This window comes from Passer domesticus, chromosome 2 (genome assembly GCF_036417665.1).
Source record: "Passer domesticus isolate bPasDom1 chromosome 2, bPasDom1.hap1, whole genome shotgun sequence".
In the NCBI taxonomy this organism is placed as follows: Eukaryota; Metazoa; Chordata; class Aves; order Passeriformes; family Passeridae; genus Passer; species Passer domesticus.
The window spans coordinates 77,225,264-77,238,201 of NC_087475.1; the positions used below are offsets into that span (position 1 = coordinate 77,225,264).

The 12,938-nt window shown below is 39.0% G+C and overlaps 1 protein-coding gene across 1 annotated transcript in view; it reads left to right on the forward strand.

The window, feature by feature from the left end:
• The window catches only part of TRPC6 (transient receptor potential cation channel subfamily C member 6), a 78,497-nt gene that overhangs the window by 45,070 nt on the left and 20,489 nt on the right, over window positions 1-12,938 (forward strand). The window contains exons 2-3 of the mRNA XM_064409448.1: window positions 2,570-3,344; window positions 10,979-11,164. Of these exons, the coding sequence (XP_064265518.1) occupies window positions 2,570-3,344; window positions 10,979-11,164 (961 nt within the window). The remainder of the gene's footprint in view (window positions 1-2,569; window positions 3,345-10,978; window positions 11,165-12,938) is intronic.

The following is a 12,938-nucleotide window of genomic DNA, read 5'->3' on the forward strand; positions in this document are numbered from 1 at the left end:
TCAATGATGTTGGTATTGACAATTTCACTAAGATTTTAGTCTTCATTGAACTACATTGTAGTGAAGTGTATTTGAGCATATGTATGTAAATAATAATTAAGCTGCTATTCAATAAAGAAAAAAGATGAAGTTGTGGGGAATATTGAATAGTTTAGCAGAGTAATTCTAGAAGAGAAAATTATTTGTCTTTATTATTTGGAAGAAGGTTGACAAATATGTTCCAATTTTTTTGTGAGTTGTATTTTTTATCTGTTTATAGATATTTTATCTGTATAAATCTGCTCTGAACAGATTTAGAGGAGTATCAAATTGAACATCAGGAAGAATTTCTTCATGGAAAGGATTGTTAAGGAAAGGAGTGCCCAGGGAGGTGGTGCAGTTACTTGGTGCTTGATACTTCGTGCTTTGGTCAGGTTGATGAAGTAGTGATGAGTCAAAGGTTGGACTTGATGATCTAGGAGGTCTATTCCAATCTAAATGATTCTGTCCTTCTGTGAAATAACTTCAGTGTAAATAATTTAAATTATGTTCAACAGCAATTGGTTGCTGCACTGAAGAAAGAAGCAGTTCAAGATAGATAGGGAATTACTGCATTTAAATAATCAGTTTAATCAAAACTGAGAAGCCAATGTGGAGCTAAGAAAGTTGGAAAACTTGGTGCACTTAAAAGATGGTAGAAAGCAAGCTTGCCATGATTTTTCCCTCTGCACCCTTGGATGCCAGGTCTCAGGACTCTGTGTCTGGTTGGTTAAATTGAAGCCTGGGTCAGTCTACCTTAAATGTAGGTAACACTGCTAAAGACCTCCTCTGATAGAAAATAACAAATCAATAAAAAATGCGTATGGAAACTTTGCACTGCTTTTCAGACTTGCTACGAATGTGATGCCACAGGAACACACTGAATTGTAAAAATACAGCTAGCTTACAAAATTCAACACATGCACAGTAAAACTAGGATAAATATAAAATAAAGCTCATATAGCTTTTTTTCAGAGCTACATTTCACAGTTCATAGGATTCGCATTTATCACTATGAAAAAGGTTTGCTTTTGAAATTAATTTAAACATAAAACTAAACATTTCTTTGCTTGATTTAAATATTTTGTGCTTCCCTACTAGCAATTCTGAATAATTATTTCTTAAAAATATCAAATAATGAAACTAATAATTATAATTAATAGTTACTGTTGTCAGTTGTGATCTATTCCACATTCCATACCTATTATTATCTTGAAGAAAAATGGTCCTTTCATATTTAAGACTTTGACAATTTCAAGTATTTCCAGTGCTGCAGAAGACTGTATCTCTAGAACAGAGAAGGCAAGAAGCAGAAAGGAAATTTATACTAAAGCTAAATCTAAACAACCTAGAATAAATACCTTGTAATGTTACTTTTTGTGAATAAATTTTGAATCACAAAGGACTAATTTTTAAACTGAAATTTTAATTCATATTCATTAATATTTAATGAATAAAATATTGCTTATGGTTATTTTTTGTGGGAAATAATGTAGTGAAGTGTATTTGAGCATATATATGTAAAGAATAATTTAGCTACTATTCAATAAAGAAAAAATATAAAGTTGTGGGGAATATTGAGTAGTTTAGCAGAGTAATTCTAGATGAGAAAATTATTTGCAATTTAATTTATATTGAAGATTGGAATCTTAATAGGCTGAAAAAATAAGATTTAATTAGTGAATTAGATTTCCTTCTTTTTAAAGAGAATGTAGCCTATTTTGTAACATTTCTCAGAAAACTTAAGTTTGCTATGTTCACTTTATAATAATGACTAAATAATTATTAATGAGGTATTTAATAATTATGGTTGGAAATGGCTGAGGATTTCAGTGGTAGCAGACTGGACAACGTTTCAGAGCTATCATGAATCAAGAATTAGCAGGATTTGTTGTCAAGCCCCTGAGTGAAGGAATAAATAGCATATCAAGATTATGAACCATAATAATGAAAAGAATGGCAGAGATGGGATGTAAGAGATGCCATACAATGTATTTGATGTGCTTTTATCTTGTCCAGATTCAGTTAATGCCTGAGCACTCCATTATAGATGTCAGAAAAACATCAGCAGGGTGAAGAGGAGAAGCCAGAGCCAAAATATAAGTTAGATGGTTGCTGAAGTAGGGAGATAAGAGCAAGTGAAGTCAGCCTGCCTGCTTTTGTGAAGCAGAAGGGAGTTTAGACAGCTTCCATCTTTGTGTGCCCTGCTGTCCTGAGCAATCCCTCATTTCTCATCCCACCACTGCTGACTCCTTTCACACTGTAGCTTATTCTCACTCTGAGCTGGGAGGACAAAATAAGGAAAAAAGGTTAGCTTTAAATGATAGATGAGAGCTTTTTCTTTTTGTTGAAATAAAATGTAGCTGGCTACTGATTCTCAGGTTGTGTAGTAACAGTGGTTACAAAATGCATTGAGGGCAGAGTTTCTGGTGTCCCTACTTCACTCAAAATACACAGCAGATAAAGGACTAGAATATTTTTATTAATTATTAATCAAAATGGATATGCGCTTGCATAAAGAAGAACTAACAATTTCTCTGTGTGCACACAGCCGGGGCAACGAGAACAGGCTGGCCCTGCGGCGACAGACCATTCTGCGGGAGAAGGGCAGGAGGCAGGCCAGCCGCGGGCCAGCCTACATGTTCAATGACCACTCCACCAGCCTTTCCCTGGAGGAGGAGCGCTTCCTGGATGCCGCCGAGTATGGAAATATCCCGGTGGTTCGCAAAATGCTGGAGGAATGCCCCTCGCTCAATGTCAACTGCGTGGACTACATGGGGCAGAACGCCTTGCAGCTGGCAGTGGCCAATGAGCACCTGGAGATCACAGAGCTGCTGCTGAAGAAGGAGAACCTGGCCCGGGTGGGGGACGCCTTGCTGTTGGCCATTAGCAAGGGCTACGTTCGGATAGTGGAAGCCATCCTGAGCCACCCCGCGTTTGCCGAGGGCAAGAGGCTGGCTCTGAGCCCCAGCCAGTCGGAGCTGCAGCACGACGACTTCTACGCGTACGACGAAGACGGCACGCGGTTCTCCCACGACGTCACACCCATCATCCTGGCTGCTCACTGCCACGAGTACGAGATCGTGCACACCCTGCTGCGGAAGGGAGCTCGCATCGACAGGCCGCACGACTACTTCTGCAAGTGCAGTGAGTGCAATCAGAAACAAAAGCATGACTCTTTCAGCCATTCCAGGTCCAGGATCAATGCCTACAAAGGTCTGGCCAGCCCTGCTTACCTTTCTTTGTCCAGTGAAGACCCTGTCATGACTGCCTTAGAGCTCAGCAATGAGCTGGCCGTGCTTGCCAACATTGAAAAAGAGTTCAAGGTGAGTAGAGGGACGCTGATTCTGGCAGACACAGAACTGCAAACTTTATCCTTCATAAATCAGCAAAATAATGTGGGAAAAGATACAGTTTTTTACTGAATGGAAGATTAAAATCTTTGTGAATATCCTATTGCCGTGTGCCGGTTATAATTCACACTGCTTATGGAGAATGTGCCAATGAACTCATTTTCTACTTCCTATCAGGCACGAGGGTGAAGGAGGCCCTTCAAACCCGTGGCTGAAGCTGGTTTAGGGCAGGGGAAAGAGGAGACTAAAGTGGTACATTTTAGTTACTTAAGACAGGCAAGTTTCATGGTTCTATTAAACCCTCATGCATTCTCTTTAGTTGCTTGTATTTGGACTTGAAACTTTCATACTTGAAGTGTATTGCATTCCTTCATTAGGAGGATTCTAAATAAATGTCCTCCTTTTTTAATGTGCTGTTCTGGTATTTCTGTTCACCTCTTCCTCTTTTTTATTTGTGCTTAGTTATATGCAAACTCTGTAGAGTTAAAAGGTTTTTTCAGTGTTACATAGAAATTTTAGTACATAATAAATGCATGTTTTTGAAAAAAAAATATTAATAGTTGAGACCCAGGTTCTGTAGACTCTTGAAGCTTGAGTTAAGGCAGTAAGAATGTAAGGTTTTATCTGTCAGTAAATGCAAAGTCAGGCCTTGTGCAAACATTGACAATGTTATTTATGACTTGGGTTAGCTAAAATCACTTAGTGTGGGTTTGCCTCATGGGACCCTGTCGAAAGCAGATGCTGCTGTGACAGAGCAATATATATAGACTTCACTAGCAGGACATCAATATCCTTCCAAAGCTGTAACAGAATAATTTCCAACATTGTGTTAGCAAATTTTTGAAGTTGTCATGATCAATATTTTACAATAATCTTAGCGCTGGTACAGTTCACAAAACTGTGAATCTGCCTTTACTCGGCCAACCTGGGCTGAGGTGCTGCAGTTCTGAATTAATTCCCCTGGACTTGTGCTCATAGGTAGCACCATTCTATTATAAGAAGCTGGAGAGGGAAAATAAGGAAGAGAAATCTACAAGGTGATCTTAAAAACAGCACCTGGACTGCTAAAATTGAAGGGAAGGAGAAAAAACCAAAATGCTGGGAGGACCATTTGAGATTATTGCAGAGACTGAATATCTGCCCCATGAAGTCCCTGGCAGAAACCTTTAGGACCTCAGTGGACTAAGATTTAATCCACTGATTTCATGTACAGTTCAGTGAAGAGTATTGAAACCACATACTTCTTTCTCTTTAGCAGCTGCTGATGGCAACAAAAGGACTTGATTAACTTAAAGCAGAGTAAATTTAGAACAGAGCTAAAAACTGTTTTTCATAAACCATAAGTGCAGCCTGTTAAGTTCACAGCTACATTGAGATATATAGCATGTCTGATTTGTAGGACCTGTATAGATCCCTTTACCACAGTTGGAGTGGCACAAGCTAAGATTATTATAAAGATAAATAAAATCATCATCTGGAGAAGCCAGCAAGAGGTGCCCTTCAAATGCTACAGAACACCATCAGTGAGATGACTGGGAGCACAGCACCTGTCCATGGCACCACCAGGCAGGGAATGGAGCACACAGGTGACAACCCAAGTAGGCTGGGTCAAGAAGAAGCTTCTGCAGCCAGCTCTGAAGTGCCATGAGGAGGTCCTTCTTTGGTGACTTCTGTTTTTCCAGTTCCTCTTTTGTCTCAGTTGCTCTCTGTAAAATGAGAGCTTCTCTTCTAGTATAGTGTTGTACAAAGAATTTTAACAGATTTTGGATACTGTCCCTCAGCAGAAACAGGAGATTAGATGAGAGACAAAGCAGCTCCATACTGCTGGGCATTGATCATCCAGGCTTTGCTGGGAATATGCATACTCTTTGGATAGAGTCGAGTGGAATAGGAACACTGAGGAGCACAAGGCAAGGTGGAAATTTAACTCTCCAATAATTTAAGTTTTCACCAGGAGCAGGCAGCTGGCAACATAAGGTCTTTTGGGAATGTTTTTATAGACACTAAAACCATGTAGTGGTTCTGGATAAATGTTAAAGACTGTGAAGTATATTTATAACTGAATTTATGAGAGCTGACATTTACACTATTGATAAGCAGTAATATTTATAATATCTAGACAGGCCAGGGACTTGACTGCAAAATACCGTCCTTAGGTTCAGTGAAGGCAGTACAAGAGTGTAAAAGTTACAAGAACTAGAAGCTGTCAGCTTTACTGAGTCTGGGCTTGTTTGCACTCCTGCAAGCTTGTATACCTGGTTGCAGCAATTAATCTAAAAAAATGTTACCCTTGCTTTATTTCGGGAGTTTGCTACAATTATTTGGAGAGTAGTCACTACGTAAAAGTGTGGGTTTGGTAAAAATGCTTTACATATGTTAGTGTAATCAAAACAAGTATATTTTTAGTGCATAGGTTAGCTGGACGTGACAAGTCTTTAGCTCCACCTAGGGTTAGCCTGAGCCATTTAAAATATTTCAAATCTTACCTAAATTAAAACTGAGCTTTCTGGTAACACATCATTTTAGGTCGCCCATTTTGTAGTGCTGATAGCATATTGTAGCAGGGAAACTTTCAAGTGGTTGCCTACAGCAGCCAGGACACAGATAATTTCCAGGTCTTCCTCAGAGGAAGGATCAGTGCTAGACTGTGATGCTGGTTGTTTTATGACTGTCCTATAAATTGCTTCTCTCTTCTAATATTAGAGAGAACACTGGGCATGAAACTGTGTTTCATACAAAATAGGAAATGCCACAGTCAGGAGAAACCATTATCCTCTGGAATAAACCCCTTTCTTCCTACAAACCTATGCAGTAGTGTCATCCAGCATTACATGCCTTTTGCATTTTGTTGCAGGTATTAAAAGTGTTGCAGTATTTAAGAGTGTTTTGGAGAAAAAATACTTTATTAGGAGTAAAATCAGAAAAAAGGTTACTTCTGGAGGAAGAATAACTGGACACACGTGTAAAGCACAGCATAGAAATATTTCTGTACCGAAAAATAGCTAGTTCAAGCTTCCTAAGTAATTCTGAGGTCTTCAGGTATTTCTGAAGACCATTTATTTTAGTTTTGTGTCATAGAACCATAGAGTGGTTTAGGTTGTAAGTAACCTTAAAGATCATCTAGTTCCAACTGCGCTGCCAGGACAGGGAACCTTCCATTGCACCAGGTTACTCAGACCCCCATCTAACCTGGTCTTGAACATCTGCAGGGATGGAAAGTCCTCTAAGGACAACCTATTCCAGTGTCTTACCACTCTTAAAGTAAATAATCTTTTCCTAATAGTTAGTCTAAACCTATGCTCCTTCAGCTTAAGAACATTGGCTCTGGTCCTGTCCTGCCAGGCTTTATTCTCAAGTCCCTCTCCAGCTCTCTTGGAGCCCTTTCAGGTACTTGAAGGTTCTATAAGGTCTTGCTGGAGCCTCGTCTTCTCCAGGCTGAACAGCCCAAGCTCTCTCAGCCTGTCTGCATGGGAGAGGTGCTCCAGCCCTCTGATTGTCCTTGTTGGCCTCCTCTGGACTCGCTCCAACAAGTCAACCTCTTCCTTATGTTGGGGGCTCCAGAGCTGGACACAGCACTGCAGGTGGGGTCTCAGCAGAGCAGAGGGGCAGAATCCCCTCCCTGGCCCTGCTGCCCATGCTGCTTTGGATGCAGCCCAGGACACAGCTGACTCTTTAGGCTGCAGTCTGACATTGCTGGCTTATGCTGAGTTTTTCATCCACAACACTCCCAGTCCTATGTCTCATGGTTTTTCTTGATCCATTCTCTGCCCAGCCTGTGCTTGCACTTGGGTTTGCTTCAGTGCATGTGCAGGACATGGCTTAGTGTGCAGCTTTACAAAGTTTGATATTTTATAGAATATTTTTAGTTTTGGAGAAGGTGCTCATGTTTTCTCTCATCTCAATGGTTTGCCCACCTAAGAGTGGGCAATAATATCTTTACTATGTACATGAAAATGTAGATGATATATTACAAATGTTGTCCTGCAGAGATGTGGCCTGAAGTTTTGAGAGGGACAGTTGTGGCCCAGTGCTGTTCAAAATAGATAAGATTAGCATTTATTATAAAGTCCACTGCAACTATAATGGCAACTGTCTGGTTTATTGTTTAAAGAGGTGAAGTGGAAAATGTGTTTTCAAGTTAAACATAGATATATTACTGTTTGCTGTGAAGTAGTCCCCACTGATAATATTGTCCAAATTTGCTTTTCTGATGAGAAGCAAAATTCAATTTACCATCTCAAAATCAAATTTTCTGGGTTGTTTTTTTTGTTTGGTTGGTTTTTTTTAATTTATATAATCTCCATTACAGAAATGGGATCTCTGTCTTCACTACAGCTATTGTCAGCTTTCCTAAAGAAAAAGTAATATCACCTGTTAGAGAAGGAGTGAAGCACTGAAGGCATAAGGGCCACCTTTGAAAGGGAAATAATGTGTTTAGCTACCTACTGTGACACCTAAATTTGACATTATATCCCACTTTGAAATCCTAAGTTCTAGTGTAGCAGTATCCATATTTCTGATCTTGTCCTCTGCAGTTCACTGAGCAGAGCCAGGACATGGTCTGGAGCACTGCTCCATCTCATCCATGGGGTTCAGTGTCATCCTGCATCCTGAAACCTTCTCATACCAGGCACACTCTGGGGGACAGCAGGAGCCTGTGACTGGTCCCAGGGGACTGTGTGAAAAAAGACCCTTTCTTGTGGGAGATACAGCTGTACTGATGCTCTCCTGGTCTCCTGGCTGTGGTCTCCTGTGCATGGTCAGAAGTGAAGCAGGGCATGGTCAGCTGAGGTTTTCAGAGTGACAAGAGCCTGCTTGCTCTGTTACTTGGCACCCCAAGACAGTCTGCCACGTTAAGGGCAGGTGACTCCTCTCAGCAGTGCTACTCTCACTCCTCTGCACCAGCATTGTTCCCTAGTTCCTCATCCTCATCAGTGCTGCATCTCCTTCCTTCTGCAGATGGGAGCAGCTAGTACTGCTTCCTCATCCTTAGTGTTGTGAAATTTGGCACAATTTGTTTTTTTCCTAAACTGCTGAGGAGCCCTGAGCCAATGTTGTCACATGCAGAGAATAAAGCATGCATGCTTTACTGCAGAATTCAGTGCTGATACTTTTTAGAGCCTCCAACTGTAACTTAGTTTCTAACTACCATTTAAAGTTTCTCACGAATGAGCTTTTTAAAAAATCACTAGGTTTACAACATGCAGTAAAAGAGAACTCATCATCCATGCCTTTGTCCATTTTTGAAAATAAGTTAAGCCAAACAAATTGCCCCATTCCCTTGGCTCACATAAATGGTAGGAGACATGTGAGACACAGGGAGGGGAACCTTTTTTTGTGTGTGTGACAGAGACACATTGAAGAGTCTATCAATTATTTTTGCTGTAATTTCATTTTTTGTTCTGCCTTCAGCTGACTTTGCCTGTGCCACAGCAGAGGTGGAGGCAGTGATGGGCAATGCTCAGTTTCCCAAAGCTTGTTTGCCATAACCTGACTGCCGAGAACTTTTCATCTCCACTGTCACCACTGGTCACAGATGTGGCAGTATCTCATGGGATGAGGGAAATGTTTTATTGCATTTACAAATGAGAACATAAACTGGTGGATTTAATGGATGAATTTATGGGGTGCTAATATATACTGTGGTACTGTATACAAACCTAAATTCAGAAGGGATAATTCCCCTGTAGAGTGATGGTCTCCTTACATCCTGTTTTGAAACTCCGTGTCAGCTTGAGCTGCAAAATACTGATGAAGAGTGTGTGTGAGTGTGGATGAATGTACCTATCTTCAACCAGAAAAAAATACATGTATTAATATATTACAGTGCTTCATAAGTTCTTATGAAGGCCAAATGATATTCTTATGTTTATTGAAAGTTATTTGGATTTTTATATTGGTAATCAAGGGTCAAATATAAATTTGAAAGAGTTAGTACTTAATCATACAAGGGTGGGTAGTTGCCTTTGGTAGTTTCTCCTTTGGGTAGTTTCTCCTTTGTCTGTGAATTTGAAATGGCTAATTTGCCTTTCATTTGGAAGAGAAAATTCATGTGTTAAAGATGCTGAATAGTGAATCTTAGCTTCTGCACAATAATGAAAGCCAAAGAGAAGGTGAAATATTACTCTCAAAAAATGTCTTTCTGTAGTGCCAGAAATTAGGATTTTGGTTAACCACTCCTGTTATTCATTGAATGGAGAGAAAACAAATAATGCAATAATAAATTATTCAGAATGACGGGAAATTATTAGTTTTAGTATTTAGCTTCTGTTGCCTTTGTAGATAAATGGCATTGAAGTGCCTTTTGCTCTTATGAGAGATCTGAGTTACCTTGTTTGTGTTATATTATTAAAAAAATAAATCACTAGCAGTTTTATGTAGATGTCTGTAAATATTTGTCTGTGAATGTTTGCATCCATCTAAGCAAAGTGAAGTGTAAAACTTGGATGCAATCCTTTAATATATCCAAGTAATAAACTGTTATTGTAGTGTTGTGGGTGATAAAGCACAAAGATGCATGAAGTACACCCTCAGCAAAGAAATTAGGGTATCCTATATGCTCATTCTCTTCTGGGATGAAGTGTTGGATGCATTAGATGGCGGTTAGTGTGAAGAAAGTATTTAAACAGAAGGAGCTAACTCAAGACTAAGAGTGGAGGAAGGGGAAATACCCTGAAGAACAGACTGGAAGAGGGGAATATGTGTCTGTGTAATAAAAGCATTTGTAGAAAATTTTAGATACGCATCTATACCTAATTCCCAGCTCTATCCAACTTTCATGCCCCGAACACAGCTGCATGTGAGGAGTGGTTAATGAACTGCAGACTGCAATGATCAAAATACTGTTTTCTGGTTTGACTTCTGTCTTTTGGAAAACAGTGCCCAAGAAGGACACTTGTTAGTTTAAGCAATAAGCAACTGAAGCAGTTGCAGAGCAACATTTTGGCTGACATGGTGAAGTCTCTTGAGAGGTCCTTGAGCTAGCCGAGCTGCAGTCAGAGATGTGGTATCACCACACGAGCTGTGCCACTGCTGGCGCTCTTGCTGGAGAGCAGCAGTCAAACTTTGTGTTTGCAAGCTAGAATAGATGTTGGAAGAGGGGAAAGACAAAGTTTACAAGAATAATTCTAGGCCTTAGAAATTTCAGTATATTTATGCAATTCTGAAGAAGGTTGGGAATTTCCTTAGATGTATTCTGCGTAGGATGCTCATCTTGGCCAATTGAAATCTCTACAGTGCAATTTTCTATGTCTTTTCTAGACTTCTGCAATGGTGAGTAGAAAAATTTCCTCTGTGCTATAGATCTCAACTTGAGATTAAAATGTGTCATACGATGTTTCTGAAAGTGTTTTGGTTTTGTTTTTTAATCTTAAATTTCCTCTAAAGCACATGTAGAGGAGTGAGACGGGTGTGAAAATTGAGAATGTAGATGTGGAAGACTTCCAAGGTGAGATGAATCCTTTTCCTTGAACATTTGGGGGGAAAAAAAACATAACAAGATGCAAAGAAGCTATTTGCGTTCAGAGAGGTGTAGGTGGAGTGTAGAATTGCTTCTCTCATGTTGGATCTAAACACCAAGATTTTTTCTTTCTGCTTTTGTTTTCTAGAATGATTACAAGAAGCTGTCTATGCAATGCAAAGATTTTGTAGTTGGACTGCTTGATTTGTGCAGAAATACAGAGGAAGTGGAAGCTATTCTGAATGGTGATGTGGAGATGAGCCATAATAATGGAGAGCATGGTCGACCCAGCCTCAGCCGCTTAAAACTCGCCATCAAGTATGAAGTTAAAAAAGTAAGCAATTCTGTTGATCAAACAGGCATGTCATGATGGTGGTATAAAATTATGCTTTTGTTAAATTTCATGTTTTGCTAGCCTGCCACACTGAAATGAATGTTTGGGCCCTTTGAGCACAGTGGTTTTTGCAATCTAAAGAATCCTTGCTTGCAATATAAACAAGAAGCAGGTATTTAAGGTGAATATTGGTCTCAATAAGCATGACAGCAAATAACTCTAAAACAATGTGCAAACATTTTTTATATATATTTTTATTTTAAATCTGTTTTTTAAAGAAAAATGATGGAAAAATTTTGCACTACTTCTGAAGCCTGGAAAAATGTAACATTTAATAAAAGCTGGAGAATAGCACATTGGTCCTAGTGCACTACATAATAAATATTGATACAGGTTTTTGTCAAGCTGTTGTATCTTGCTCAGAAATTTGAGAAAACCTGTGGAAATTGCACGTCTCACAGAAACTGTGTTTGTGTCTGTATAGAGGGATCAGAGGCACAGCCTAGGAATATTAGTACTGTGGTTCTTAATTCAGGAGAAGGCAGTCTTTAGTCAATGCCAGTTACAGGAATTATTGGCCCTTCTTTGCCTTGCTTTAATTTCTACTGACAGTTTAATACTCTGCTCTCCATCTGAACAATGCGCAGTGAAACCAGCTGAGTTTGTAGCTGCATAAACATTGGAATTTCCCAGGAAACTTGTCTTGGATAATATAGGTTGTAAAATTCTAGGTGACTTGTGTCAACCAGGGAGAAATGATTTGTGTGGTGAAGTTTGCACCACCAAAGATGAAGAAAACAAGATAAAAAGTGTAATTCAAAAGCATGTTACCCTAAATTTTTACAGAAATTGAGTTCACATCCCTGGGGGACACACAAAAAATTTACATGTGAGGTGTATTTATGTGTTCATGAAGGGAAGAAAAGGAAGAAAAAACATTTTGGCTGAAACAGTATATGAACACAACCTGCAAAACATTTGCCAAGCTACAGTCACTAAAGAGGGCTGAAACAGCTGTTGAAGACAACAGATTACACTGAGATTGGATCCTTCTTACTGTTTGAGTCTTAGTCCTTCTGCAAACTTTCTTGCAACACTTTCTCGTATCTCAATAGAGACATTTCTTGTACCTTCAGCCAGTCATCTTTTAAGTATAGAGAAAGGATCTCAAAAAAAAAAAATGCACTATGTTCAAATAAATTTTTATTTTATTTATAGATTTGGATTTAAAAATGTACAGTGCCCAAGAATCTACTATTTTTAACATCTACATTTGTAAGCTGCTTCTTATACTGTCCAGAGGACACAAAGAGCCTTATAGGACAGACTTCTCAGTTTTGCAGTTTGTTCAAATGGTTCCAGAACCGACTTATAAGTAATCCTCATCTAATTTCCTGCAAATATGACAGCTTTTTTCCCATGCCAGCTGAAAAAAATGGTATTTTCTGTGTCAACATGTGAAAATAGGATATATTTCCTAACTGATAGGATATTCTTTCCTAAGTGAAAATTATGTAGTATTTTTTGCAGAACAAAAGACTCAAAGTGTTGGAATTTCTGAAGCAGTAAAATTAAAATTATAAATGTCAGAAACATATAGAGTTTGCCCAGATAAATTAGCCTTAGATTAAATTAATAGTTTGTGATGGAACATAGTGTTAATAGATAGTTCTTAAGTTAAAGTATTTATTGCTGATAGCAACATGCCTGCTTGCTGAGAGATTTGGCTTATCAAAATAGATTTTCTTTTGCCCCTGTTAATGCTCCTTTGAAT